The sequence below is a fragment of the Stylophora pistillata genome, chromosome 8, assembly GCF_964205215.1.
Source record: "Stylophora pistillata chromosome 8, jaStyPist1.2, whole genome shotgun sequence".
In the NCBI taxonomy this organism is placed as follows: Eukaryota; Metazoa; Cnidaria; class Anthozoa; order Scleractinia; family Pocilloporidae; genus Stylophora; species Stylophora pistillata.
This window is the reverse complement of record NC_142526.1, coordinates 5,690,077-5,718,054: the sequence shown is the minus strand read 5'-3', so window position 1 is coordinate 5,718,054 and position 27,978 is coordinate 5,690,077. Positions and strand designations below refer to the sequence as shown.

The window sequence follows — 27,978 nt, the reverse complement described above, 5'->3', positions numbered from 1 at the left end:
AATTTAGCTCCAGCCTATGCTTAGACATACCAGACAGAGTAGAGAGCTTTACACTAACTTTTGCAACAGAAAGAAATTGGTCAAAGGAGGCAATGGGAGAGGAAAGGGGGATGCCTTTTCAATTTTAAACAAAAGTAGAAATAACCTATAGTATCTGAGAAACTTGGCTTAAGTCCTCTGTAGAAGCTCTTCTTGGCAGTACCTTCTCTTCAGCAGGGATAGGACCCTCCTTAAAGTCAGCGTTTCCCAATCCCAGATTGAAATTCATGATTATTCCAACCCTATCATTCAAACTGGACCAAGTTCCACACTCTGCTTCAATTCAACAATCCCTGGAATAAAAGTGCCTGACTATTTATTCAAAATTTTGGCCAAAATTTTCATGATTGCACACGTTGAGTATAAAGAATTGGGAATTGGAGAAACTAATAATCCCCTAATCAATAGTTTTCTTTATTCTCATCGCTTGTCTGCTTGATATTATACTGATAATGTAAGGAGAAATTCTGTCTTGGTTACTTGTGGGAGTTAAAGGATTAACACATAGTTGGAAATTGCTTCACCCTATTTTTAATCCAGTTTCTTTTACAAGTTAACAAACACTCAATACCCCATATACATATACATGTGCATCTGCGGCTTACTTACAGTTTTCATGACTTTTAAACTTAATACCTATGATACAATATATTAATTTTGATAAGAGAGCTTGCACATCCATTGCTATAAAATAGCTGCAGTTCCACTTTGAACCCTGACCTCAATAATTTCTGGAACTAAGGGTAACTGAAAGTTCTAACTACAATTTAGTTTCCTAATGACCAGTTCGCCAACATCTCTGTCAGGAAATTTTTTATGGGTCTCATAGGTCATCGAGCTGACCTATAACAAAAGGTTAAGTGATTCTCTCCACAGAACCTGATCAACTTCTGAAAGACTTAGGGTGTTGGCAAACTGGTTGTTTGCAAAACAACATGTGGGTAAATTGGACTGCAATTCAAACTATATGAGGAATTTGTATAGTTCTTCCACTGCTCCTTTCTTCCCGGCTGCATTGCTGTGGAGCAGACTGTCCATTGCCAACTACAATAGACCACTCCTGGTTAAGTGCACACCACTTCCGCCAATAAAAAAGACATTTTGTCCACCAGCAGTATAGAAGGGCAGCATCCAGAATAATCCCAAATCCATTCACTACATAGAATATCACACAAGCTGTTGAAGTGCAAAGTTCAGAAGCACTCACAGAGATGGAGAACACATTAAGGAAAAGTCCAACAACAAATACAGTGAACCAGATTATGGGGGTTGGCTTATCTTCTGGTCTGCGCCACTAAGGTTAAAAGAAAGAAATTAAGTTAGCCTTGCAAATTTCATTTAACTAGAAGTGCATATTTATAACATCTATGGTTTCTATTTTCTGATGCTTTATTGTTTTCAGTTACAAGATCTGATTGCTAATTCTCCCCTATAGCTGCTATACATTTCTTTGTAAAGTAGTTATGAGAATTTGATGTTAGATCAATATTAGAACTGACAGGTATTCTCATTACCTTTTTGCTGGAAAATGTATAAAAATGAATGCAATAAGGAGAGGTTACAAGTTAATCACTTCTGGGAAGTTTAACAAATGAAATTCATTGATTTATCACTTTGATGGGTTGAATACAAACCAACATATTGACCAACTCCCAGCTGGCTTGTTAGCTCAGTTGGTAGAGTACTGCACCAGTATTACAAGGGTCATGTGTTCAAATCCCATACAGACCTGAATTTTTTCAGGCCTTTTTTCCACTACTACATATCACTGTGAGGATTGCTCTCATAGGTTTCATGAAAGGGCAGCACATATATATGATTTTCATAATAATTGCATTGAAATTCACTGATAAATCAATAGTGGTTTAATGTGGTCTGTACTTTAATCGACAATGATATTTGTCATCACAGTGGTCAAAATACTGTGGACTCACAGGGTGCAAGCACCTTCAATCAGCTCTATTTACCAATAGTCACATAGGAAAAGAGAGGGACAAAACTTAAAACTGAAGGGGAGAGGAGAGAGTAGAGGAGCAAGGGAGACAGGTATGGAAGAGGTAACAAAGGCAGTGGAAATAATGATGATGACAATGATAACAGCAAAAACGATGATGACGATGGTACCTTTGAGATCAGCTGTCAAAATAAAAATAAAAGATAGAATTACCTCAGCATAAGGTTTTCCCTTTTTCTTGATATCAACTTTATGCCGGCACAATTCGCAAGTATTCTTTACTTCTTTTTTAAACCATGTCAAAAGACATGATGCATGAACATGTTTTGCCGAGCCAGAACAGTAGCACGGAGTTATGAGGGCTTCTTCCCCAGAAGAGTGGCAAATACGGCAGATGCTCTGCGACTCAAAAAGATCAGAGTTTTCCTGATCAGTTATTTTTCCCTGCATCATGTTGGCTAAATGTTTTTGCTGAAGGTCTTTCATCATGTTATAGACTCGCTGTTGTCGTTGCTGTCTTCCAGCCATGGAGTTCTGAGGTACATAGTAAAGAGAGAAAACAAACAAAGAATATCCTTTATTTGTTGTGAAAATATGCATGGATATTTGTCTGCAGACATAACCTGTTCCAAGATGCAAACAGTGTTCCTTGAGCAAAGCTTGAGGAAAACTATGAGCTCGATAATGTCAAAGGACAAAATTGATATACCCCTATATTAATACAAAAAATTGAGGCTTTTGTGGTTATTATCCTTCACATATATTGCAATGTGCATGAAAAAATGTTTGCTGTGTGGGATGGTTTGTTTAGAGGGTTTGCTGATACAACTTTATGAACAAAAAGAAATATTTCCATTCTTCTGTAACAACCACCAAATGCTCTCTCATCTTGAATTAAATTTTCAACAAAGAAAAAAAAAAAGAGAGGCACTTGAAAAGTAGGGACTAGAGACTAAGCTTGAGTTTGACCTTGCGTGGCTGAGTGGTTTTCAGGCATCAAATTTTATTCTCAATGAGGAGTAACCAATAAGATTCTTTATCTTAATTATCAGTTAATCTTCATGTCATTGCAATATACAGGTGATCTCAGAAAATTAAAACAATTCAAATTTGGAGGCCCACAATAGAGTGGAAATCTGTGAAATGTTCATAGTCAGTAAGGATGAGTCTCAAGCTAGTCTCTGTCATTGAAAAGAGCTTCTAGTCACTCTGGCTCATTGATTTAATTATAGAAAACTGAAATGAACATTCCTGCATGGCATTGACCAAGTTTAGTCTCAGTTGATACATTGAAATGACTTAATGTTATATACAAGCAGTTCCAAATCATTTACTGCGTAATCAGACCTAACAGTGATGTGATTACTACCTGGTGTTCGTCGTTGAGCCTGGATGATGATGCTCCAGAATCAGTGTTACATGGGGCCACAACTTTTACTTTGTGCACAGATGCAGATGCGGACTGTTCCATCTCTGATAAGCCAGTAGTCCCTTCCACTGTTGCCATCGTGATACTTGTAAGGAGTCCCAAGGGTAATTTGACATTGTATTAGAATAAAGAGACAAAAAAAGATGTACTGTGAAACTAGGAAAACCAAAAACACCAAAAACATTTGTATTTCAAGGAAAAGGCCTATCAGGTGTCAGATATTAAATTACTTTAGTTTAGTTTAATTACAATATATTACAATATATTACAATATTACAAAAAAATATGCACTGTCCGCAGTTAGCAAAGGCTAGTCGAGTCGGGCAGTGTTAATAGGTATATTATAAAATAAAAAGATTTATAGAGCTAGAGATTCAAAATTCTAGAGAAATTACAACTACATTAATACATTTAAGATACGGCAAGAGAACAGAACAAGCTGGGGTCTTATAGTTGTGCAATTAAAGTAGACAAATCAATATAATCGTCATGTTTTTCGAGTCTCTGGAGGAGGAAATCATGAATTTTACTCTTAAAATTGTATTTTGATAGCTGGAGCACTTCACAAGACAAGCTATTCCAGATTCTAACACTAACTGGTAAAAGGTAAAGATAAAGCCTGTTTGAGCCAAGTGGCCCATTGGGCTGGCACTTCAATTGAGTTTCCGTGGCATGAAGCGACTAGGAGTATTTTTACTCCCCCCTGGAAAGCCAGTCCATCACAGGGTTACCCCCTTCAGACTCCGGAAGGATAAAAAATTTTCGAAGATAATTTTTTTTTAATACGGGATGAAGAAAGTTAAGATCCTCTACATTTTTGAATGATGGTTTTTTTAATTACAAATTGAAAACACAGAGATCCAATTGAGGAAATAAAAACAACCAGCTTTTAGTAAGTCTATTCCATACTCTGTGGATGTCTTTGTTTAAAACTTTCGATTTTAAATGAGGCTGAAAATAACTTTCTTTTGGAGTTTTACTCATTATATGAACGCGAATGAGTTGAACATTGTAAAGATATTTAACATAACAATGATCCGATATTAAACTTCCACGAGGGCAATCAATAATCAAATTGTACGGACATGGGTATAATTTAAATACAATAACTGAGTCTTCCTCTGAACACTTGGCAGAAATTAACAACTTATAAACATTGGACTGTAATAAATAGGAATTACAACTAGGGAAAAGTTACTTTGCTAAAATTCTATCAAAAATGAGAAACGGTAATTCATTTTTGGGGGGGGACGTGACTATCTCGTATATCACAGACGATCGATCGATGGCAGCTTCGCTTAAGGATAAAAAAGAACTTCCTTCTCGACACAAGGCGATCGTTTAAACAAAGGCAGCAGTAGATAGCAAGTGTTAATGACACTCAGATCCTCCACTTTCCCCATTTTTCAATAAAAATTTACCAGTTATTAGTCAAAACAGATCTCAAAACAACCTTTGGTAGAAAAGTGAAGCTTTGAGTCTTCAAGTCCACGAAAAAAATTGGAGAAAAAATATCACGGAATAATCTTGACGAAAAATATGTAAACAGGGATATCTAGAGAAACGAATATTTGGTAGCTGCAATTTGAAAGAAGAGATACGTTAAAACATTACTTGAAAGGCTCTAAAATAATTCTTACCTCTTAGCTACACTATCAGGAACTCTTTGTAAAGAAAACTTGGGTAACAAGGAAAAAATCTTCACCAAGCATACTATTCTCTACAAGCAGGACAGATGCTTACAAATTTGCTACAAATTAGTGCCCAGCTTGAAACGGTCAACAAAAACTAGCTAAGTGGGGGTGAGGTGAGTATGGATTTGCTCGATATTCGAAGCAGCTCCTTAATTTCGATTTGGGAACTGATGCCATTTTAAATATAACAAAGGAAACATTAGCTATCTTAAAATCATACGTAAAGCAAGTGCTCTCCAAAAATCATGAAAATTGTAAGATAAATTCAATCAGGAAATGATTCGCGCTCAGTCGCAGCATTCGTTTCCAGTCTACTATCGACTTAAAGGTTCGAAAGTTGTTGAATGCGTATCGAGCTGAGGCGAAATGGCAAGGAACTTCTCGAAAGCTGATAAGTTGAGGTTTTATGTTGAACAGAGAGCTTAAAAGAGACTCATAGACCTTAGCACTTCCTTTTGAAAGTGGGAATCAAACGGTCTTTGATCCCTGATGGAGGACCCAGAGAGAATTCTAGACCACCTTGAACCTTCTGATCTGTCACAGGAGTTGGTAAGTGTAGGATTTCTCCTAAATTTACGGGATACAGTTTTAGATCATAGTAAGAAATGATGGCATCCGTGTAATTTTATGGGCCACACTCTACAGTTAAAATACTAGCTCAAGAGGTCTTTCCTTTTTTACGCGCCGGAAGCCTCGTCCAGGAATGGGAGTTCAAGTGTGTGTAATATGACTCTTGGAACTTACCTGTTTTTCTAAACGGAACATACTAAAACTACCATAAGTACAAGATCTTCACAAATCATGACTGAAATTTGTATCCTCCTCATTTGAAGCGTCAAAATCCTCCCCCTCCCTCTCCGGGTTGAAGAGGAGAGGGGGGAGGGGAGGGTGCAAATGAAAGTGGAAATGAGATCCAGTTCAATGATCTGATATAGATTTAACATTTATTAGTTTTATCTTTCTGTAAACTACATTTTGGTCCCATGTTTGTGACTGGATGAATACATCTTTCCATATTTCTTTACTGAGCTCCTAACTCACCCTCTTTCTTATTCTATACAAAACATGATGCTATCGACATTGGCGAGCCTAACAGTATGCAAGACACATGTCATGTATGAACTTCATAATGGGCCTTGGTCACTGGGGAGTCTCTGAGGCTCAGTGATAGAACATCGGAGGGCGGAGTCCGAATATCTGAGGGTGGATTCCTTGTGGGGACTCAGAATTTTTCTTTGTCCCAGGTTCATGATTAGACTGAAATCATCTTTCTACATTTTGGTGATAAACCTTCATTTTAGAGAATATTATTTTCGTGTTGGATGAAATTGATATCACAATATAGATGAAGATCCGCAAAATTGCAAGCCAGTCGGGCAGTGCGTGATAGTAATAAAATTATTTTGGGGGAGTACCCCTGCCCTGTGGGGCTTAACCAAGTTGACATTATTATTCAGCAATAATTATTTGCCAGAGTCAAAGTGAATATTGTAAAGTAATCACTGAGATGAAATTGAGGGGATCATTCAGCAATGTTCACTGAGCCTGAGGCAAATAATTATTGGCCGTTTTCACACTAGAGGACAGACAAATCATCTGTACAGACAAATCGTCTGGCATTTGTTCGTCGAATTTGAATTCGAGAAGGCCATATGCCGAATAGTTGTCCATCTTATGAGTGCAAAGAGAACTGACACTAGGTCGTGTTGTAAAGCAAAATGGCTGCTGCCATGTCGAAACTTCCCATAAAACCTCGCTCTGTTGCTAGTCCCATTTCCTTATGGCGAAAAAATCGAACATTTCACTGTCTGATATGAATTTAAGTCGTACTGTCTTCGACTTGTTCGTCTCGACAGGCGAATCGTCTTTCCAGACGGCCGAATATCAGACAATTTGTTCGTCGAAAAATTTGTTCGTCCCGTTTTCACATCAGACGATTTGTTTGTCTAAGATGATTTGTCTGTCCAGACGATTTATCCGTCCAGACGATTTGTCTGTCCTCTAGTGTGAAAACGGCCATTCTGACTAATATGATTGCTTACTGTTGTAAATTTGTTTAACATCGTTGCTGTTTCTGTTACAATTGTTTTGATTACTTGTTTTGAGATCAGGAGCCAATTTTCATGGGAATTTGATATTTATTTGAACGAGTAAAAAACCTGATATCTTTAAGTTTCTTTGGTGTTACTCCAAACTTAGTAACTTTTGTTTATACTCTTCATAACTGAATTTTTTTTTTCATTATGTTTACCGGTATCTCTCCTTTGGTATCATTGAAGAAAATGTGAGGCAGCCATTTTGAAATTTAGCACCCCTGCTATAATGACCAAGATAAAAAAGTAAAGAGAAAGACTGGTTATGAGCCAATCGCCCCATTAGGCCAGGGCTTAACTCCTGTTTCCGTACCATGAAGTGACCAAGAGTATTTCAGATCTACTTCCCCATGGATGAGATGCCAGTCCATTGCAGGGTCACTCCGCCCAGCATTAAATTTGCCGGTACCCATTTAAAATTCTGTCTCGATCACTCATGGAAGTTTAAGGGTTAACTAATGAGAACTCAAAGGAAAAACAAGTAACCTGCTTGGAGTGTAGGAAAATGCAAGTAAAAAAGTAAGGATTGGTGTTAGTTTTGCATTAATTTTGATTGGTTGAAACAAATCTTTTTGGGGCAAGTCTCTTACACCAATCACAGAGCAAAGAAAAAAAAGTGAAGCAATCCAGGATCATGGCCAACAGTTGACTGACTGCTGGTTGACTGTCCACTGACGCTTTGGCTGATGTGTTTGCCAACATGTTGGTAGGATCAGATTCTTTACCTTTCCCAGGATCGCTTTCAATTGGAAATTACTCTGAAAAAGTAATGTGGGGATTGTGAGTAAGAGGTTGAATTTCCTTTCCTCAGATGGAGCTTCATACGGGAAGACATTTGCAATCAGGATCAAAACTTCCAAGGAAAGACTATGAGGTATCTATTAGAGCCAAAGATCTCAATATAAATTCTTACCACTGTCCATTATACATTTGTTATAATTTGAGCTCTGAGAATGTGGTCTTTTATCAAACAAAATCCTTTAGTTGAATTTATTTTTCTCCTCATCCCATTTCTGTTTGAAAAAAAAATGTTTAAAAGACCTCTTTCATTTGAAGCAGGTTTTTATTCTTTTTTATTCAAAAGCAAATTGGTCTTCTTAATTGCTTTTAAATATGAATGAAGATCCTATGGTTTTTAAACATGATCTACAGGCTAATAGTCTAAGAGTAGTTTGCAGGAATGTAAAAAATAACAACTAGAACCACCATTCAAAGGAGAGGTCTCTTAGTATTGTAAAGGTAAATTTTACTTTCTCTTAAGAATTGAAAGGGTTTAACTGCATTTTATCAGTTCACCAATATCCTTGTCCGTTACTGCATGCTTAAGTTCAATTTGCATTTCAACTGCTAAAATTTAATGTATCGTGCCACTTATTTATTAGACTATCTGAAAAATAATTTATGGAGATTTAATATTTCCCTTCTAGAGCCTAGATTATGATGTTTGTTACAACAAACCATTTTCAAGAATGCTAGCATCCAGAGATAAAAAGGTAAAAATATTGTTGAACAATTTTGAATTAAAAGCCACAATGAACCTTGCTACTTTTTGAATGTTGATATACCAGTTGGTGTAAGTTTGTCTGGAGGCAGCGTGGTTGAGTGGTCAGCATGTTGGATTCGCAATCTACCACTTCTGGGTTCGAGTCCTGCCCTGAGCCCTACCTGAATTTGTTTCAAGAAAGCTCCGAGTTCAAATCCTCGGCTGTGCTTATAAATAGCTAACTCGTTTTCCTCTGGCCAGTTGGGACTCTTAACAATGTTATGTTCAATTTGAATTATTTATTTTCAGTTGTTTGCTCGGCCCCCACTAGCACTTGTGCTATAAACACTGCCGAGGGTAAATAAAGGTATTAAGTCAGTACCAAATTTTATTCTTGATATCACCAAAACTCATTATTATGCATAGTGTGAACAAATGTCCACTTTATTGCTCACCATCTTTCTATCCTGATAAATTCCCCATCTCCTATCCTCCATCTCTCATTTCCTATCTCCTATCTTCCATTTCCAATCTCTGATCTCCCATCTCCTGTTTCCCATTTTGCATTTCCTACTATACTCATCACCATACCTCTGACACTCCATTTTCATTGAACTCCATTCCCTTCCTACCTGTCCACTATGATCATGTTGATGACATACAGTTTTTTTAATCATATTATTATCATTTCTAATTGGTTACCAGTCACTTTTGGGGCAAGAGGTGGTCAGATGGTTGGTAACAGGTGCTATTGGGATCTTGACTGGCTTGGTAAGAGTTGTTACTCTTTGAGAAAAGTTTTCAAAAAAATGTTAAGTGTCACTGATCAGTAAAACCATGAAAGAGAAAGAATTCTTAATCGACTTTTCCATGGATTAATTTAATTCAGTATCTGACAACTGATTGCTGCAAAAATAAAAGTACTAAGAATTACTGAGGACCTTCTTAGCTGTTTCAAAGTTCTCAAGAAGTGCATGAACAAACTCGATTGTCTTGTCGACGAGATGCTTTACATCAAACAATTAACACCGAGTTTGAACGTGCAAACAGATTCTATCCGTGTTAAAGTATTTGTGTAGCTACCTCCCCTATGCAGATTAGTTGTAACTCTTGAACTCGCTTTTGTTAATTTTATTTTAATTTGTACCCTTGACAATGGCGTCATGAAGTCACCTAAACATTGGGATATTATATGGTTCATTTTTACCTGTCTATGTATTACTAAATCTTTGTTAATACGAATTACATTTTTGGAAAAAATTTTATGCCTGTTAACTCCTGCAAGTGATTAACATGTAACTTCTTCCTATGATATCCATACATTATCCAGCAAACAGGTAGTGAGAATACCTAAACTTATCAGGTAGAAGTTATTATCTTGCTTTAACATCAAATTCTTGTAACTAATATAACTTGCGATGAAATTCATAGGAGCTAGAGGGAACACTAAATTACTGTCTAACCTATATATATAATTATTAAAAACTGGATCATTGGATAATGCAATTGAAGACTTTTCATTGGCTTAGCCATTATGGTATATGAGCCAATAATACCATAATCTAATGTCTGTACATTGTAACATCCGATTTCTTCTTACAAAATAAAGTCGAGAAGATTTTTCTAATATCTTTGGGGTGTTTTTTTTTTAATTAAACGATTGTTCCACTCGCGCTTGTTGGATATAAGATGATTATAGCCAACTTGGTGCTACACGCCTCATTGGCTATCTATCATCTCATATCCAACGTGCGCTCTTGGAATAATTGTTAATTATCCTCATGCAGCTACATATAAATCCCCTTCTTGAAATTTCTTCATAAACAACATAAATTCACCTCTTGATAATTATTTTCACCGGAAAATAGTATACTGTTGCAAGTAAAATTCCATTTCCCAGACAGGTTCTCGCAGACATTTGAATATTCTCTTCCTTTCTTGATATCATCTCATTAACCCTTTATTATACCCAAGAGTGACCTCATCTAATTTCTCCTTACAGTATCACCCCTGAATCACACATAAAGGTCATAAGAATATTGAAAATGATCAACAACCACATGCAGACGCTCTTGATTGATAAGTGAATTCTCCTTGTCAGCAATTTAGGAAATGTAAAGAGAACAGTATGGAGAATATGCATACTGATGTTAGGATGTGAATGGTTGAGCTAGAGCAAACTTGTGCACGTGTGCTTTAACTTTTAATAACTTGATTGAAACTTTATATTCCATTTGTATTATTTTTTTAACTAATTTTTTTTGGTTCTATGTTTAATTTGCAGGTGGCTGTTTTTATTGACTATTTTGTGACACTCTTAACTAAGTGGAAATTTCACACTATTGACAAATGTATCTTTTTTCACTTTGTTTATTTTATTTAACAGACTGAGTCTAAAATCCACCTTTCGACATGATAGTTTAACATTAAGCTTCTTAGTTGTGAAGGGTCGAAGACGTGTGGAAAATTAAGTAAATTAACAGGTAAATTAAAACCCATAAAAACTCTGTGAAGAAAGAGAAATGTTAGCCGGGAGTTTCATGTCAGTATATATAGTTGTACTTTATTCATTCTTCATTCTGCCTGCATGAAGTTAACTCCAAAATTCCTAGCTTAGTGACTCAATAGACAAACTCAGTTTTTACATTAAATTTTGTAAACACAATTGCTTTGTATAAGCTTGTAGATAAAATAAGAAAAATGGTAAAATTTAAACCTTACTTGACTGTTTGAAATCTAATGTTAGCTAGGTATAATTATAACATTGTAGAGAATAAGATGTTATTTAAAATTTTAGCTGAGGTTTAGATATTCTTTGGCCACATATCCTTTGTGGATCTGAGGTAATTTAATGGAAAGAATTTTGGATATGCTTATCAACTAAAAGATGCTCCTTGACTTTATTTCTCACTATTGTTTGGATATCAGCTCTAAAGGAGTGCACACCCTCTGGTTGCTTAGCTGTTACTCTTTTAATAATGATGGCTTTTAATGGAGTATTTTGTCTTATAGCTGGGATTCTGTGTGTTATTGAGGTAAGGAAGGAATGGTTTTAACGTGATGTCATAAACTTGATTGTGTGTGCATGATTCTGTTTGGCTGATGTGACATATCGGTAGATTTTGTCATTCATGATTAGTCTTGACAAACAATTAATTTTAATCAACAGATTCAGTCAACTTTTATATGGGATAGCAGTCTTTCTCTTCTTTTCAGTTCATTTTTTTTAACTCCCATGCATGACCAAGAAAAACTTCTCACTAAAATATAAATATAACAGTCAGCAGATAGGGGATGAGAACAAAGAAAAATATGAATCAGGGGAGTTATTAGTTGATCTCAATACCAAATTCTCTAAACTGATATTATTATTGTATGGCAGACAGTAAGGAGAATTGCTAATGAGATCTTGAGAGGGAAAGGGTTAATTCTTACCATTTAGAATATTGATATTATAATAATAATTAAATATTATAATAGTTGTGAATCAATGATACTTCATACTAAAATTAATACTTAACATGTTGGTGTGGAGATGGCCTAAGTTGGAATTCAGGGTGCTTGAGATTTTTTGAGTGGGGGATCTAACAAAGTTTCCTCCTTTATGGTTTTAAATTAATATTCATTTGATAAATGTAGTGAATAACTTGATCTCATTTTAGCCTGTAGCAGCTGGGAGTGGAATTCCAGAAATCAAGTGTTACTTAAATGGAGTCAAGGTTGGTTGATATAACTGCATTACCTCAGCTATTTTCAGGAGGAGCTTGTTTGATACATCGACAAGAATTGTTAGCAACATAAACATTGATACTAAGGAATACAATGCGTGATAAAGATGCCAAAAGAAATCTTTACAAAAAAAAAATGTTGAATGCATCTCAGAGCCTCCGTCCCCCTCCCTGACCCCACCTAGAAATAATTTGTCCTCTCTTAGGAAGTTCCTTTTTTGACATTGTAGGTCCCTCATGTAGTACGGCTTAAAACTCTTGTTTGCAAGGCAGTTGGTGTGCTGTTTAGTGTAGCTGGAGGTATGTTGGAAATTTTACACTTCCCCATAGAATAAGAAGAACTACAGTTTCAGGCCCCTTTCCTGATTTTTTTTCCTTCTCTAGTGTGATAGTTTTGTTAAGGATTTCTTTTCAACATATACTGTTAATTTAACCAGTTAAGGACCCCTGGGCACCTATTATATTTTTGGACATTTGCAGTGGGCAATCAATCAAGACAGGTACTAAATTGAGGCTAGGCACTTCATTTATAATTTTCACCAGTTTCAGCTAATAAGAGTAAGTTATTTTCTAAAATAAAAAATCCTTCTAACAAAATCTGAAAAAGTAAAATAGACAGTGCAGTTAAAGATTTTAAGCTGGTAAAGAACAAATTAATCAACTCTCCTCTTTTGCACCTCTGCTTTTTTTTTGGGGGGGGGGGGAGAGAGGGTGGGGATGATGGGAGAGAGGTGGGGTGAGTGTATATTCGGAGCTGAGCAATAATTAACTTTTCCTACCTACAGGGTGGACACTTATATGGGTTGGACTCTTGATGGTATCTAGTTATTCTCGATTAATTTTTTGAATTCAGGTTTATTTGTTGGTAAAGAAGGACCCATGATCCACAGTGGTGCTATTATTGGCGCTGGAATACCTCAGGTGATACAACTTAACCCTTCACACCCTATTACATCAGTATGCATATTCTCCCTACTGTTCTCTATACATTTCCTGAGGTGCTGACAAGGAGAATTTGTTTAACAATCAAGAGCTTCTTTGGTTTGGTAATCAATTCTTCTTTTCTCGTGATCCTCATGTATAATTCAGCAGTTTTATTGTAAGTAGAAATAAGAAGTAGATGTTGTCATGTGGATGCTGATCACTTTCATGGTTTAAAGGTTTATTTTTTGGTGATATAATGGTTATTAAGTTCTCAAATGTAAGATAATGTGATAATTCAAGCCGGGGGAGCAATGTTTAATACATGGAGCATACACTTTTAATTATTCTTGTTTCTTAATGAAGTGTAGCTATATGATGTAATTTATTTAATAACTGATTAAAAATGAAAAACAAATTATAAGAAAATTTTATAATTGTCAGAATCAACAATTAAGTGTATGCTTCATTATGATAATAATTTTTTTCATCTGGTTTTCATTTTTAATTTTAGTTTTTCTTTTTTTGCTCTTTGATTTATTATTAATAATGATCTATATGACTGTATGTTAATTGTAATCTTTTTCAAAACATTTTTGTAAACAGAATGTTTCTCTTTTCTTAATTTGCAGTTCCAAAGTATTGCATTTAGTAAAATCAAATTGAACTTCCCCTATTTCCGTACAGACAGGTATTCAACTTTATTTTTACCATAATAGAATCATATTAATGATACATAAAGATGATCATTTTATAGACTTAAAACAAACCATTCAAACATAAATATTGCCCAGTTCAACATTTAAATGAGGCTTTTGCAACCTGTGGACCTGATGCTTCTGTGTGGTGTTTGGATTTAGCACCTGGAATACCAGCCTAAGGGGGCTGGGTCTGGGTTGGAACTATGACCAGACGTGTGTATTTCTCAGGCCAGAAATTTTCCTCACACAGTGCCTCTCTCCACGCTGGATTTTAAATATTAAGTACCAGCTAATTTTAGTGGGAGGCGCAGTGGCCTCATGGTTGGTGTGCTCAACTCTGGATCGAGTGGTCCTGCAGGTTCAAGCCCCAGCTGGAGACATTGTGTTGTGTTCTTAGGCAAGACACTTTACTCTTACAGTGCCTCTCTTCACCCAGGTGTTTAAATGGGTACTGGGAAATTTAATGCTGGGGGGTAACCCTGCGATGGACTGGCACTCCATCCAGGGGGGAGTAGAGTAATGCTCCTGGTGGCTTCATGCTATGGAAACCAGAGTTAAGCACTAGACACTGATGGGCCATGGGCTCGTAAGTAAGCAGACTTTACCTTTTTTACCTTTTCCAGCTACTTTTGCAGGAAACATGTGGAAATGCTTATTAGTAGGCAGGGTCAATAACAGCAGGGTAGTGGGAAGATGTAGTTATAATTATGTAGTACCTTCCTGTTACTTACTTTTAGCTTTTACACAAATCTCATCATTCTCCTAATTGTTAGACTTCTAAGAATAACAACGCAATAAATTGGAATGGATTGAATCTGAAAATACGGAAAATGTAACCGCAAGTGTCTGAAGTAGATGTTGTAAGGGAGAGGAGGCCGTCGAAGCTATCAGAGCGAACTCCCCGCTTTTCCAAAATACCCATTGGTATCAAATTATATTGAAACTACTGCTGAGGTGTAACTTGTGATTGACTAGCATTCCAGTAGGATGTGTATCAATACCTGTAGTCACTTCATGCTACAGAAAGTGGGATGAGCTGCTGACCAGTCGTGTTGCTGACCAGTCCTGTTGCCCAACAGGTGTAAGAGAAAACTTATCAATCACATTTTTTTTCAAATTGTTTTCTGTTCTAAGCACTTTTTACCATCACTATTCTTTCAGAGAGAAGAGAGATTTTGTGTCTGGAGGAGCAGCTGCCGGAGTGGCAGGTAATTAACATACTCTCTAATCATCAATTTGAGAATACACTGACTAAGACGATGCATGTACTTAATTTTTTGTCAAATCAACATAATTTACCTATAAATCAAGCATGACTTTTATTAGGTCCAAAATTAAAGGCATTCATATATTGCTTTTCAGTAAAAACTTATTAATAAATAGACTATTGGAGACTTTTTAACAATTCAGTTTTTTTTCTTCTCTAGCTGCATTTGGTGCTCCCATTGGTGGAGTTTTGTTTAGTCTGGAGGAAGGAAGTTCATTTTGGAACCAGGGACTTACTTGGAGAAGTGTAAATAAGATATTTCCTGTTGTTTAGGAAATAAATTTGAAATATCAGAGTTAACTGTTATTGTTGGTCATAAAATAAATAACAACTGAACTGAGTTGTTAAAAAGATAGAAAGTAATGGTCACTGATTGACACATTGTGAAAGGTTTCCTCAAATGTAAAATGTGTCACTGAGTGATTTTTTGTTTTCTTTTTTTGCAGTTCTTCTGTTCTATGGCTTCTACGGTCACATTAAACTTTTGTTTATCTGGTATAAAAGGCTATGGTTGGGGCTCATTTAATCAACCAGGATTGCTTAATTTTGGACTCTTTAGTGTGAGTACCTTTCTTGATATTAATTCCCTTTGAAATTTATGATTTTTACATTACAAGCAAGGCTCTGCAGGGTCATAAGGCTATTAGAATTGTTTTGTAAATTTTTTACAAGATATCAAGAAATTAAAAAAATATTTTTGGGCAATAGGACTATAATGTTGAAAAAAACCATTATGAACATCAAGATCATCATTATCTTCATTTTTTTGGCAATGTTTATTGAGAGTGGCTTGTGGAACTAAATTTAGGAGCTAAATCTTTGGAGCTTAATTTGTGTAATAACTTTGAAAACACTGTTTGCTTTAAATTAGCTTTTAAAATAATTATGTATTTGTTGAATTGGAGGTGAAAACTTTTAAATTTTAGATTTAACAAAAGACAGCAAGAGAGAGATATTTGTGACCTTGCTAACTGTACTGTAGAAAAAGAAACCTTACTATCTTGTTTCAGTTGTGATTTTGTGTGATTGTGAAATGTTTTTTCTTCAATTAAAGCAACATTCTGGGGTCTCATCTTGTTGGCGTAACGAAAAAAACATACGTGGACTCTTTTGTATTGAGTTCAACATAATTAAAAAACAACTATCGAGGAAAAACAACAAGACAAATTCTAAAGAAGTATAAGGAGCTCGGGAATAAATGAGTTTCACTTTGATTACTTTGTTTATGCTTATATGAGTTTTAGGGCAATATTACAGAACCTTAAACTAGGGTTTACAATTATTACTGAACGAATTCTCTTTCCTGTGTTTCAATGAACTCAAAGTGTCGCGGAGAAAAGAAATGCAACCTTTGGAACATACAAGATGTTCTGATCTTCATAGCTATGGGCTTTGTTGGTGGTCTCCTTGGAGCATGGTTTAATGCATTAAATAAGCACCTGACAGTGCATCGCATTTTGCATGTTTATTCCCGATCCAAGCATGTGAGGTAAGCTTACAAGGTCTTTTAATCCTGTGACCCATAACGCAGTGCATGACGAGCATCCAGTTGCTGTTACTTACAATATCACCACTGAATCCCACACCAAGGTCACAATTAAGACTAAAGAAATGAGCAACATCAAAGACTGAAGCTCTTGATTGTTGAAATGTGTAGAGAACAGTATGTAGAAAATGCAAACAGATGTTAGGGTGTAGATTGAGGGTTAAATACTTATTGAAAATCCCCACGCACATTTAAATCTGGTTTTTGGTTAATTAAGGTCAAAGAGTATGCTCCCAGAATCACCAATTGGGAATTTGTCTTTGATGCATTTCGCTTCGCTTGTTCATGCCACTGTCAATCAATCATCTTAATCCTGAAGGTTACTTTACATGTATTTCCATTCCATTTCCACTCACTTACCTCCTTCATGCTTTAATATTTATCCCCTTTCTCATTAAATATACTTTTTATCATCCTTGTCGTTAATTTTTATTCTCATGCCTCAGTCATGCTCAGTCATGTTTTAAGGGGGGGGGATCATTTCAGGAGAAGTCGCTTAGAGCTTTCCTATCAGCATCCCTACATTTACATTATTTCCTAGATTGACAAGACTTTTTACCACAATTGGCAGTTATGTTGCAATCTGATTGGCCAATTTTTTGTTGTCAATAAGAGAACAGACATGGCTGCTGGTGTCAGCATGTCATACAACATGTCATGCACTGAAATAGTCATTTTTCTTGACGTCGATATTGTTGCAACATTTTGACCACTGATGGTGAATATCGTTGTTGATAAGAGTACAGACCACACTAAACCACGACGTCGATTTGTTAATTTCACTTTGCAGGATTCTTGAAGCAGTCCTGGTTGGCTTGATCACAACATCAGTAGCTTTCTTTGGTCCCATTTACCTTGCACGCTGTAAAACACTTCCATCGGTACAGGTTGTTAATGTATTATATCTCTCAGTTAATGCATGGGCAATAATTAGCCATATTTCACTGAACAGCCTCACTCCCTCAACAGCTTAATTCAAAAGTTTGTGTTTAATTGAAATTTCCCCCCTCTATTGTATTAGAAAGATTGGGTTGATAAATAACTTACTATCCCTATTTTCTCAGTCCTTACTGTAAGTTACAGAACCTAGTTTTCTGCTTGGATTTATGGCTGTACACTACTTACCTGGACCCTGAAAAAACTGGTCTTACATTACTGTACAGACCTTAAACTAGGCTTTTTAGTAAGAGGTAAATATACTTCAATGATATATTATGCATGCAAAACCTTGAATTAAAGCAAGGGAGAGGGGGAAGGTTGTTTTAGCTTGAAATATATTTTTAACTCAACTCAATAATTTTCTCGTCCAAAATCTTTCCCCATAGCTGTGTGAATGTATGGTATCATTTATGAAAATTGAGCATTAAATCACATGCAATATAATTTTATTCTTGGTGATATTTTCATCCATTCTGATTAACGAGGAGAAACTATTTTTATAACACGTCATTAGGGATGTTTCAACTTAAAGTGCACCTAAACCCAAAAATTTTTTTTCGCTTAATGAAATAAGCTTATTTTTTGAAGTATTTCTGTGCAAAATTTTTTTAATTTGCTTAAATCTTAAATTTTCTGTGCCTAGTCAAAATATGGAAAATCGGCCGCCATCTTGCCCCACGACCGAGTTTAAAGAGGAATGGTTCTAGCGGATAATGTGACGTCAAATCGAGAACACGAAAGTCTGCTTTTCACACATTTTCACTTGTTTGGGAAGGTTGTGGTCGATATTGTCCGAAATATGCCGACCAGGTGTGTTGTATGAGGAATGTATGAAGCGTGATACCCTCTTGCAAATTTCGCACGTTGCTACATCCTCCTACAACACACTTAGTCGGCATATTTTTGGAAAAAATCGACTACAACCTTCCCAAACAAGCGAAAATGTGTGAAATGCAGACTTTCGTGTTCTCGATTTGACGTCACAGTACCTGCTAGAGCCATTCCTCTTTAAACTCGGCCATGGGGCAAGATGGCGGCCGATTTTCCGTATTTTGACTGGGCACAGACAATTGAAGATTTGAGCAAATAAAAAAATGTTTGCACAGAAATACTCCAAAAAATACGTCTATTTCGTTAAGCGAAAAAAAATTTTCGGGTCTAGGTGCACTTTAAGGTTTTTACTTTTAACCTTTTCACCCGTACCCTTAAGGGTGACTGACATCTAATTTTTCCTTTCAATATCACCCTTTTATTACAAGACTCGGGCAGTCAGAGGGCCAGTAACTAAAATCAACCAATCAAAATGCTCTATTGCCAGTCGATATAATCTCTCAGTATTGGACTGGGCACTGTCCCTAATGGTCCCGAATGATACCGCACTTGTGTCCCTTTGAACTTCAGTGGTATAATAAATTCTTATTAACCAAGCTAGCTTGGGACCGTACTGGAAGAATATCAGCCCTCGGTCTTTTTTGTACGGACCGAGCTGCGCTCAGTCTGTACTGTCAAGACCTCAGGCCAATATTCTCCCAGTAGGGCCCTTGCACTTGGTTAATAAGATATATGAATTACACTATGCACGAAGGTTAGGAGAATAATAGAAATGATCACCAACTACAGAAGCTCTTGATTTTTAAACAAATTCTCCTTCTCAGCACCCAAGGAAATGTATAGAGAGCAGTATGGAGAATATGCATATATACTGATGTTAGGGTGTAAAATATTAATGCATCATCTATTTATTGTTGATTGTTTCTTCAGGGTAGTGCCTCATCTGCAAATGACACTAAATCTTACTTTTGTCAAGAAGGACAGTACAATGACATGGCAACATTGTTCTTTACCTCCCAGGAATCAGCAATTCGGCATCTTTTTCACCTTGATGGTAAGAGCCAGTTCTTTCCTCTATGGGTAATTTATTTTTGGAAGTGCTACACAGCAAAGCATTCAAATCATTACAGTCACTGTGGTGATTTTTGTTTTGCACTAATCAGAGCTGTTACAGTAGCTGTTTGATGACTGTTCATGGCTCCTTGCTGTTCAATTAAATCAAATTCTGTCCAGCCAACTTAATGAGATGTGTATAAAATGTTTGCATTATAATTTGACAAGTTTTGGACTCGTCCTTGGACATTTTTCAAACAATTTCTTAATGGAATCTCAAAATACAGTTTGCATTTACTTTTTGTTTGGTTCCTCTAATTTATAGTTGGGAAAAATGTTAAATATTATTAAAAACTGGATCATTGGATAATGTAATTCAAGACTTTTTATTGGCTTAGCCATTATGGTATATAAGCCAATATACCTTAATTTGCAAATATGGTAAGTGCATGTGTCAGCCTAAAATCAAAAGGGAGCTAAAAAAATTTAATAAAATTTAATAATTTAATTTAACCTTTTGAAATAAAATAATAATTTATTATTCCACTTGCGCTTGTTGGATATGAGATGATTATAGCCAACTTGGTGCTATGCACCTTGTTGGCTATCTATCATCTCATATCCAATGCACGCTCGTGGAATAATTGTTAAATGTGATGTCTGATTGGCTTATGTTTTCTTTTAATTAACTTTTTGACCCCTAGGAGTGCCTATAGCCTCTAAATTCTCCATAGAATCACATTATTGAATAAAGTCTCATTTTCTGGTTGGTTAAAGAAGTGAGATATTTAACATGGAGTTTTGAGGTCGAGTTGAAAACAAGGCTTATGTGATATTGTTTTGAATCTATACATATATAATATAGCTATAAGCAGTGCTGTTTTTTTTTTCTTGTTTTTATTTATTTTGCGATTCAAAGAAAATCCATTACTTCACTCATGAATTCTGTGTTAGATTGCACTTGAAAACGGATATTGCACTCATCACTTGAAATTCCTTTAATATCGGTTTTCGGGTGCAATTTGATGCGGAATTCCCTCATCAAGTAATGAATTTTCCAATACATTATATCACCCCTGAATTAAACATTAAGGTCACAAGAATAAAGGAATTAATTGCAAACCCAAGAGAACTTTCATAGAGATAGAATTAATTTAAAGGGATAAAAGTGCAGCAAATGAAAATGTTCTTACCTGCACTATAACCAGTATTACCATGACTATCTGTTTCTTTCTGAATGAACATTGTAGGGTGTGGCATGCTGTCAAGAATTATCACCAACACCACAACCAGACCGCACCTCTATTAACCTGAAAATGTCTTTCTTTTGTTTTTCATCAGGTGCCTTCAGTTTGACATCATTAGGAATCTTTTTTATTTGTTTCTACTTCCTGGCATGTTGGACATATGGAGCAAGTGTTCCTAGTGGTCTGTTTGTTCCTTGCTTACTATGTGGTGCAGCTTATGGCAGGTTTATTGGTGAGCTCTGCAGGTAACAACAACCCTTCTCTAGAACTCATCTTGACTATCATCTCCTTTCTTATCAATAATTGTACCCACTAATCCATAAAAGAGGTGACACCATAAAGGGTGGCATCACCACTTGGGTGCTTGCATATAAAATTATAACATAACCAAAGTAAAGCGCGCGCTCTGATTGGTCAATTTAGCGTCCCCCATTTGCCCATGGGTGTACTTTGCTGACGTGAGCAAATGCAAAGACTATTTTTCCGCGCGCGCTTGTTTTTTCTGGTCGTGTAAGATTTGTTAAATAAAACGGAACTCTGTAGCTACAATGTATGAATGTTATGTTATAAAACAAATGGTAAACACCACAGCGTACACTATTGAGTTATGGATGCACTTGGGAGGTTTGCTAAGCACTCAAGAACCTAGAGTCGCTCTCGGCTATCGCCTCGAGCGACTCTTACGCTTCTTTCGTGCTTAGCAACCTCCCGCGTGCATCCATAACTCAATAGTGTACGCTGTGGTGTTTACCATTTGTTAATTAGTTGTTTTTAAGCCAAGGTGAGCTCATATATTGTGAGGAACACAGTGGCTTGCTAACTGTAAGCATGTGAGACTCTGGGTGGGGAGGGCGAGGCTGGGACCAGAAGAACAGACCTGGCTGGGGCAACGTGTTGTGTACCAACATACTGCCATGAAACCCTAACAAATTGTTGGGAAGGGAAACCTTTTTTTAGTACCAAAATGTAACTCCTTTATACCTTAAAAGCCACTTTGACAAGATGCTCATGAACCTTTAGTAAGAATAGTTATAACTTAATTGATTTTTCCGGATATTTAATTTATGTACTTATTAAATGTATTTGACCATTTTTATTTTATTATTGAGCCAGGCTACTGGGATATGAGCACACTTACCATGGAACGTTTGCACTGATTGGAGCAGCATCTTTTTTAGGCGGAGTGGTGCGCATGACCATCAGCTTAACTGTCATCCTGATAGAGTCAACCAATGAGATCAGTTATGGCCTGCCTATAATGATTACGCTCATGGTACTACATGAATTCTTTTCTCTTCTTATGTATTATATTGTATTGTACTGTATTTACGAATATTTGTACAGGGTAGCCCAGTTTAGCAAATAGCTAGTTTAAATGGGGTCCTGTGAAACAGTAACTTCCACCCATCCTACCCCAGGGTAGGACATCCATCACACAGCAATTACTCCCATGTGTGGGAAATTAACATCTCTTACCCGTAACCCTGCAGGAGATGGGACCTCCATTTATTCATCCCTATCCGAGAAGACTAGAATATCTATCCATTTCTTGATAGAAAGGTAGCAAATTCTCCTCAGTTATTTTTAGTATTATTTTCTATCAACTCTTACCTTCATTAGGGCAAAAAATAACTTTTTATTTGGTTGAGTGTCAATGCATTGAGCACCTCTAGTGTGCTTGTTGGGGACACTGTAATTAAACATTTATGAACAAGTTGTTGCTGAGGATTTAATCTTGGATTCCTCCATATAATTTATTTCAAGCACAACACTCACCTCAAGGCCTGGTTTTTTGAAAGGCAGTTTATGGAATGGATGATTCAGATAATCCAGGATTAGCTGCATCTTGTGGGCACACAACATTTTGACCAGTGTGATGACAAATATTGTTGTTGATAAAGAGTAGAGACAATGCTAAACCACTGTTCATTTATTGTTTTTTAGCACAATATTGAAGTCAAACAATTTTATTCTTTCGATGGATAACACCTTGTGTGACACATTAACATGAGCAGCAGTAATTGTCTGTACTCTTATCAACAATGGGAAATTGGCCAATCCGATTTCAACATTGCTCTCAATTGTGGCAAAGAATTGAATTGTGTAGCTGCTAGGCAATAAAACTAAACCATCATTTTTGGCTTTACCCTTGGTTAGTTTAATTAACTGCTTTGAACAACCAGGCCCAGAACAAATTGTAACCTCATATGGTCCTTGATAGAGATCCTTTCAGTTCCAGTTTTCTGAAGGCCAAAAAAATCTGCATAAAGAGTTCTCCCCCAAGTTTTCATCATTCAAACAGATCTCAAACTTCATTACAAACCTGTAACAGATTTTCATTTCTGTTCAGATATTATAATAATATCATTGTAATAAAAAATTAAGTCAGGAACATTTGAACTCATTTTCACTCAGACTCTGGACACTTTCTGATTAAATGTGTGGTTCTGCAGGTAGCAAAATGGTCAGGAGATTTGTTCAATGAAGGGCTGTATGACATTCACATTAGATTAAAGAGTGTTCCTTTGCTTGAATGGACAGCCCCCCAGGAAATGTACAGGTAAGGGTCTGTGATGAGTCATAGTCCTCGGTGAACCATAATTATATCAAATATAAGTTAATGGCTATTGTACAGTTTAGATTTTGTACCAAAATTTTATATGCAGAAGTGTAACAGAGAAGTAAAGAGGGCAGTTGACTCTCACTAATTAAAAGTAAACTTTCTGTGACTTCTAAGGTTACTGCCTAAAGCCCTTGATAATTATTTTGAACCTCAAAAGGGCTATTTCCATTTAACTTTAAGGTTCAATTTATTTGCAGTCAACTGTATTAACCTCCAAGAGACCACATTTGCAGCTGACATATTCAACAGAGTTAACCTATTTATGTGACAGTGTGACCGTGTAGCTCAAGCATTGCCTAACTGGAAAAGATCACGGTTTTGAGTCCATTACTTGTAAACTTGAACTTTAATTTTCACAGATATTTACAATTTGTCATGTGGCAAAAACTTGTTAAATATATTTTTGTCAGATTGAAAGCCTCAGACATCATGGAGTCCTGTTTGTCCTACATTTACCCTCACACGAGAATTCACTCCATTATTGGAATTCTTAAAACAACAGCCCATAATGCTTTCCCAGTGGTGACTGTTGACAAAAACGCAGGAGTACCACGAGAGAATTACTTCAAAGACAGAGTTGATTCATCAAATGAACGATTTGCTCGCACAACCACCTTTTCCAGTTTGACAAGTGAGCAAAAACTGAGACGACATTTAATGAGTGGTGGAGAGAGTAGCATGCTACACAGGAGTAGAGCTGATTCTGAACATCATCCAAGAATTCAGGGTGTGAAAAGTAAGAGGAGAAAAACAAAAAGTGAGAGCAATCAGGATGATCTGAAGTTCACAACCTCTGCTCCTGTGATGTCCAGTTTGGTTGATGAAGACTCCACAGTTCAAGAGAGACTGATAGCTGGTCATGGTGTTGGTAAGTCCATTGTCACCCTGTTCAGCAATGCCGGTATCTAGTTTTACATCCGTTTTGTTAACTAGGTAAACTTCTCATATTTTTACATCTGCACCTCCATGGAAGCTTTGCAAGGGAGAAGTTTATAGGAAAACATGCTTGTGGAAATGCAGTTGGGATTTTGCCCACCCCAAACTTGGAGCTCTGCACATATCCTGAGAGCAGACCATGCAGCAATTGTCGAGTAATACCTGTCTCTGTTGTTTTATCTACAATAAATTCTGCAGAACAGCTGCATTTATCAAATGAATAAAAGTTTTTCTGATCAATTGCATTATCAAAATTTTGGTATATATATGACTGTCATTGCAGATGTCCCTAGTGGTGCAATGAACCCAAATTTTAGTGCTCTATCAGCCCCCACTGTGACAGACCCAGATAAAGAGGAACCCCAGGCTCTGACATTCCATGGACTCATTCTAAGATCACAGCTAGTAACTCTTCTAAAAGAGAGAGTGTTCTACTCTGAGAATTCACAGGTAAAGCTGGTGCATGCCATTGATATTTTAGTCAAGTATATACGCCACTGTCAGAACTGTTTTACAGTGTTAATAGCAACAAGCATGTAGCAACAAGCTATGAGAAGTACTTCCCTTTCAGCATTTAAAATAAAAATCAGTGAAAGAAAAAAGACAATTTAAGTAGATGTCAGTGTGCTGCAAGGAATTGTGGGAGTGAGGGGTATGATTTCAAGTAAAATTCATGGTCAGATGGTATAAACTACTAAATAAATTTAAGGTGAAGGGATAAGGAAAAGAGGAACACAAAAAGAGAAGAAAATAAAAAGCTCTACTAGCTTTACACAAAGATAGATTGAGCTTCTTGTGAGTAAGCAAAGTACTATTATAATAGATGTTCAGCTATTACACTTGTACACGTACTTCAATTGACATTGTTAATATTTCAGACACCCAGAAGACGTGACCTAAATTTTGAAAGTATGACTGAAGGTTATCCTCGGTTTCCTGACATTCATGACCTGCAAGTTGAATTTGAAGATCAACAGAAAATTATGGTGAGCAAACTCATAGTCTGCAAAGTGTGTTTTTTCATAGGGAAGGAGGATGGTGTTTAAAGGCTTATCTTCAAAATGTCTGTAGTTACTACAGAACTGTTTCAACACATACTGAAGTTGAAAGGTTATGAGAAGGAAGAAGAACATCATCCATGGAAAATAGTTTACTTTAACACCAATGTCTCAGAACTCAAAGTGATGTATGGAAAAAATGTAGAAAATTGATAGTTAAAACCTGGCATGAAATTGGTAATTAATAAGTGCTACGTCATTCCTGTTTTCTTGGCACCATTTTGTTTCTTTCAGGATGTAACTCCTTACATGAACCCTTGCCCATATATGGTGTTTCCTTGGACCCCTGTGCCACTGGTCTTCAATCTATTTAGGACAATGGGGCTGCGGCATTTGATTGTGGTGAACACTAAAGGGCAGGTAACTCTTGTGCAGGGATAAACTGTCCACAAAGTCATGTAGGTCTGATTATTTAAACAAAGTTTAACCGTTGCTTAACAAAACCGCATCCTTAAGTATAACCCTCAATATGGCAAACCTTTCATCTGAACATTTATTTATGTTGACAGTGTTTCGAGGGCTAAAAGCTAACTGTGGAAGGACATTTATTTCATGAAATGAACCCTTCTATAGTAAATACCTAAGGCCCACTGCTTGTATAAAACTGCAGTTTGGGCGAGACCTCATATTTAAAGGCAGCTGGTAGTGTCTATGCTGGACTGTAGTTTGGGTGTGAGCTCATTCTCTTGTGATGTACTGGCCTACTGTAAAACTCTCTTAACTCAAGCTCTCATAAGTGACCAAGACAAAATTTCTCCTTTCCACATCCACATGATGTAGAGAAGTGATGAGAATAAAGAAAGTCATACATCAGGGGATTATAAGTTGATCCAATACCAAATTCTCCAAAGTAACATCATGGAAGAGTTGTTTGGCAGACAACAAGGAGAATTATCAGTGAGATATTGGGGGTGAAGGGGTCAAGAGTGAATATCTGAATGTTATCGTACCAAGAAGGAGCCAATCAGAGAAGAAATGACTTGTCTGGTATTGACAGAGGTTATAACTTTTTGGCTTGCTCATGTGTAAACCAAAAAGTTTCTCCAATTTTCCTGATTTTTCCAATCTTCAATGGGAGGTTGTTTCAACATGAAGAACATTTCTAAAATATACGAGGTTTTTTGTGTAAATAGTTTTGTGAGTTTCACTTTGGAGTACTAAGTGTGAATGGGTTGAATATGCAGTGGGGTGCCCTGTATAGACTAGAATTGTATTCATAAGGAAGCATGTTATGCTTGATTTATGTGTTCAATAACTACAAACTATCACTGACAGCATTGATAGTGGTAAACCTAATGACTCTAATTGGATTGTCCTTAAGCTACCTTCTTGACAGATTTTGGGTCTGTGTGTATTAATAGTAAATTTTTACCTAATATTTTCTTTTTTCAGCTTGTGGGAATGATAACAAGATACAATCTAACCCATGAATATATGGAGCACTGTTTGGAAAACCTTGGCACAAACTAAAAGTAATATTTTCTGGATGTAAATTTAGAAGAAATTCTAGGATTTAATCTATGATAATTTAGAAAATATTTCTTACCATCTGTACCATAAATGTTCTTTTCTGGGGGAAAAGTAATTATTATTTTGTTATGTTTTGAATGGATGAGTGAATGAATGAATGAATGAAAAAAAAATGAATGTAGTGAATGTAAGATGTAGATTACAGATCTAATAAACAGGGGTGGATCCAGTAATTTTTGAACTTTGGCTCAGAAAGGACTGTTAGACTTTTGAGGCAAATTACTTTTCCCCAGGCCACCCTCCTACCAGTCGCAGTTGCACATTATAATTCCTTGGCCACTTCAGTACCATTTACTTGGATTCATTAAAAAGATCAGCCAGTTAAAAAGTGATGTACGATCCTGTCGATGTAAGAATTTCAGTTTCAAAGTTGTAAGCGTCAGGTCTGTTAGGGGGGGTCCGTACCCCCCCCGGACCCTCCCCTTGGATCCGCCACTGATAAATATTAAATTTCCTTGTACAAAGTCAAAAATTTAGAAAGCCAGAAATTGATAGATTATTGCAAGAAGAATAGATAGGATTCATGCAGAAAAAATGTAGTTTTTACATTGATTTCCATTAGGACAATTTTTAAAGAATTAGAATTTTCAAAAAATTGCATTGCTGCAGTAATTTTTGGTAATTGTAGGCTTGGTTGTAATTAAATATTTTGGTAATACAGCCATTTTTTTAAATCTTATGTCTGAGATGTGGAGACGGTATTTCAATGGGAAAAGGAAAAACAAAATTTATAATATGTAACTTAAGCCTTAAATAATAATATGCTTATTTTGATAATTAGTCATTGTTTTAAAGGATATTTTTTCTAAAATTAGAATTATGAATGAGAATATTAAGTCACTGAAATTGCCTGTTATAAAAACTTATTTTGATGAAATTAAATAAATGCCAAAATTATTGTATTCT

The 27,978-nt window shown here is 36.2% G+C and overlaps 2 protein-coding genes across 6 annotated transcripts; one reads left to right on the top strand and one right to left on the bottom strand.

The window, feature by feature from the left end:
• Nucleotides 1-554: 554 nt before the first annotated feature.
• On the bottom strand, nucleotides 555-5,193 carry LOC111344987 (E3 ubiquitin-protein ligase MARCHF3-like). Its single transcript, XM_088731145.1, has 4 exons — nucleotides 5,063-5,193; nucleotides 3,363-3,507; nucleotides 2,207-2,527; nucleotides 555-1,333 (listed from the first exon to the last, which is right to left on the bottom strand). The coding sequence occupies exons 2-4, from the start codon at nucleotides 3,498-3,500 to the stop codon at nucleotides 998-1,000; spliced, it is 795 nt and encodes a 264-aa protein (XP_088587271.1). The 5' UTR covers nucleotides 3,501-3,507; nucleotides 5,063-5,193; the 3' UTR covers nucleotides 555-997.
• A 232-nt stretch (nucleotides 5,194-5,425) lies between these two features.
• Nucleotides 5,426-27,974, top strand: LOC111342760 (H(+)/Cl(-) exchange transporter 6-like). 5 transcript variants are annotated; one of them, XM_088731111.1, is made up of 24 exons: nucleotides 5,426-5,665; nucleotides 8,021-8,083; nucleotides 8,637-8,702; nucleotides 9,398-9,463; nucleotides 10,977-11,043; nucleotides 11,621-11,727; nucleotides 12,355-12,411; nucleotides 12,651-12,720; nucleotides 13,274-13,341; nucleotides 13,974-14,032; nucleotides 15,204-15,250; nucleotides 15,470-15,555; nucleotides 15,756-15,869; nucleotides 16,635-16,798; nucleotides 17,646-17,742; nucleotides 19,556-19,679; nucleotides 21,020-21,170; nucleotides 22,039-22,198; nucleotides 23,379-23,485; nucleotides 23,959-24,416; nucleotides 24,768-24,934; nucleotides 25,363-25,470; nucleotides 25,777-25,940; nucleotides 26,935-27,974. In XM_088731111.1, the coding sequence occupies exons 1-23, from the start codon at nucleotides 5,606-5,608 to the stop codon at nucleotides 25,921-25,923; spliced, it is 2,613 nt and encodes an 870-aa protein (XP_088587237.1). In that variant the 5' UTR covers nucleotides 5,426-5,605; the 3' UTR covers nucleotides 25,924-25,940; nucleotides 26,935-27,974. The 5 variants fall into 5 exon arrangements, with proteins under 5 accessions (XP_088587237.1, XP_088587235.1, XP_088587233.1 ...); XM_088731109.1 differs by having other exon boundaries at nucleotides 5,428-5,665; nucleotides 13,292-13,341; nucleotides 25,777-25,902; XM_088731107.1 differs by having other exon boundaries at nucleotides 5,428-5,665; nucleotides 25,777-25,902.
• The last annotated feature ends 4 nt before the right edge of the window (nucleotides 27,975-27,978 follow it).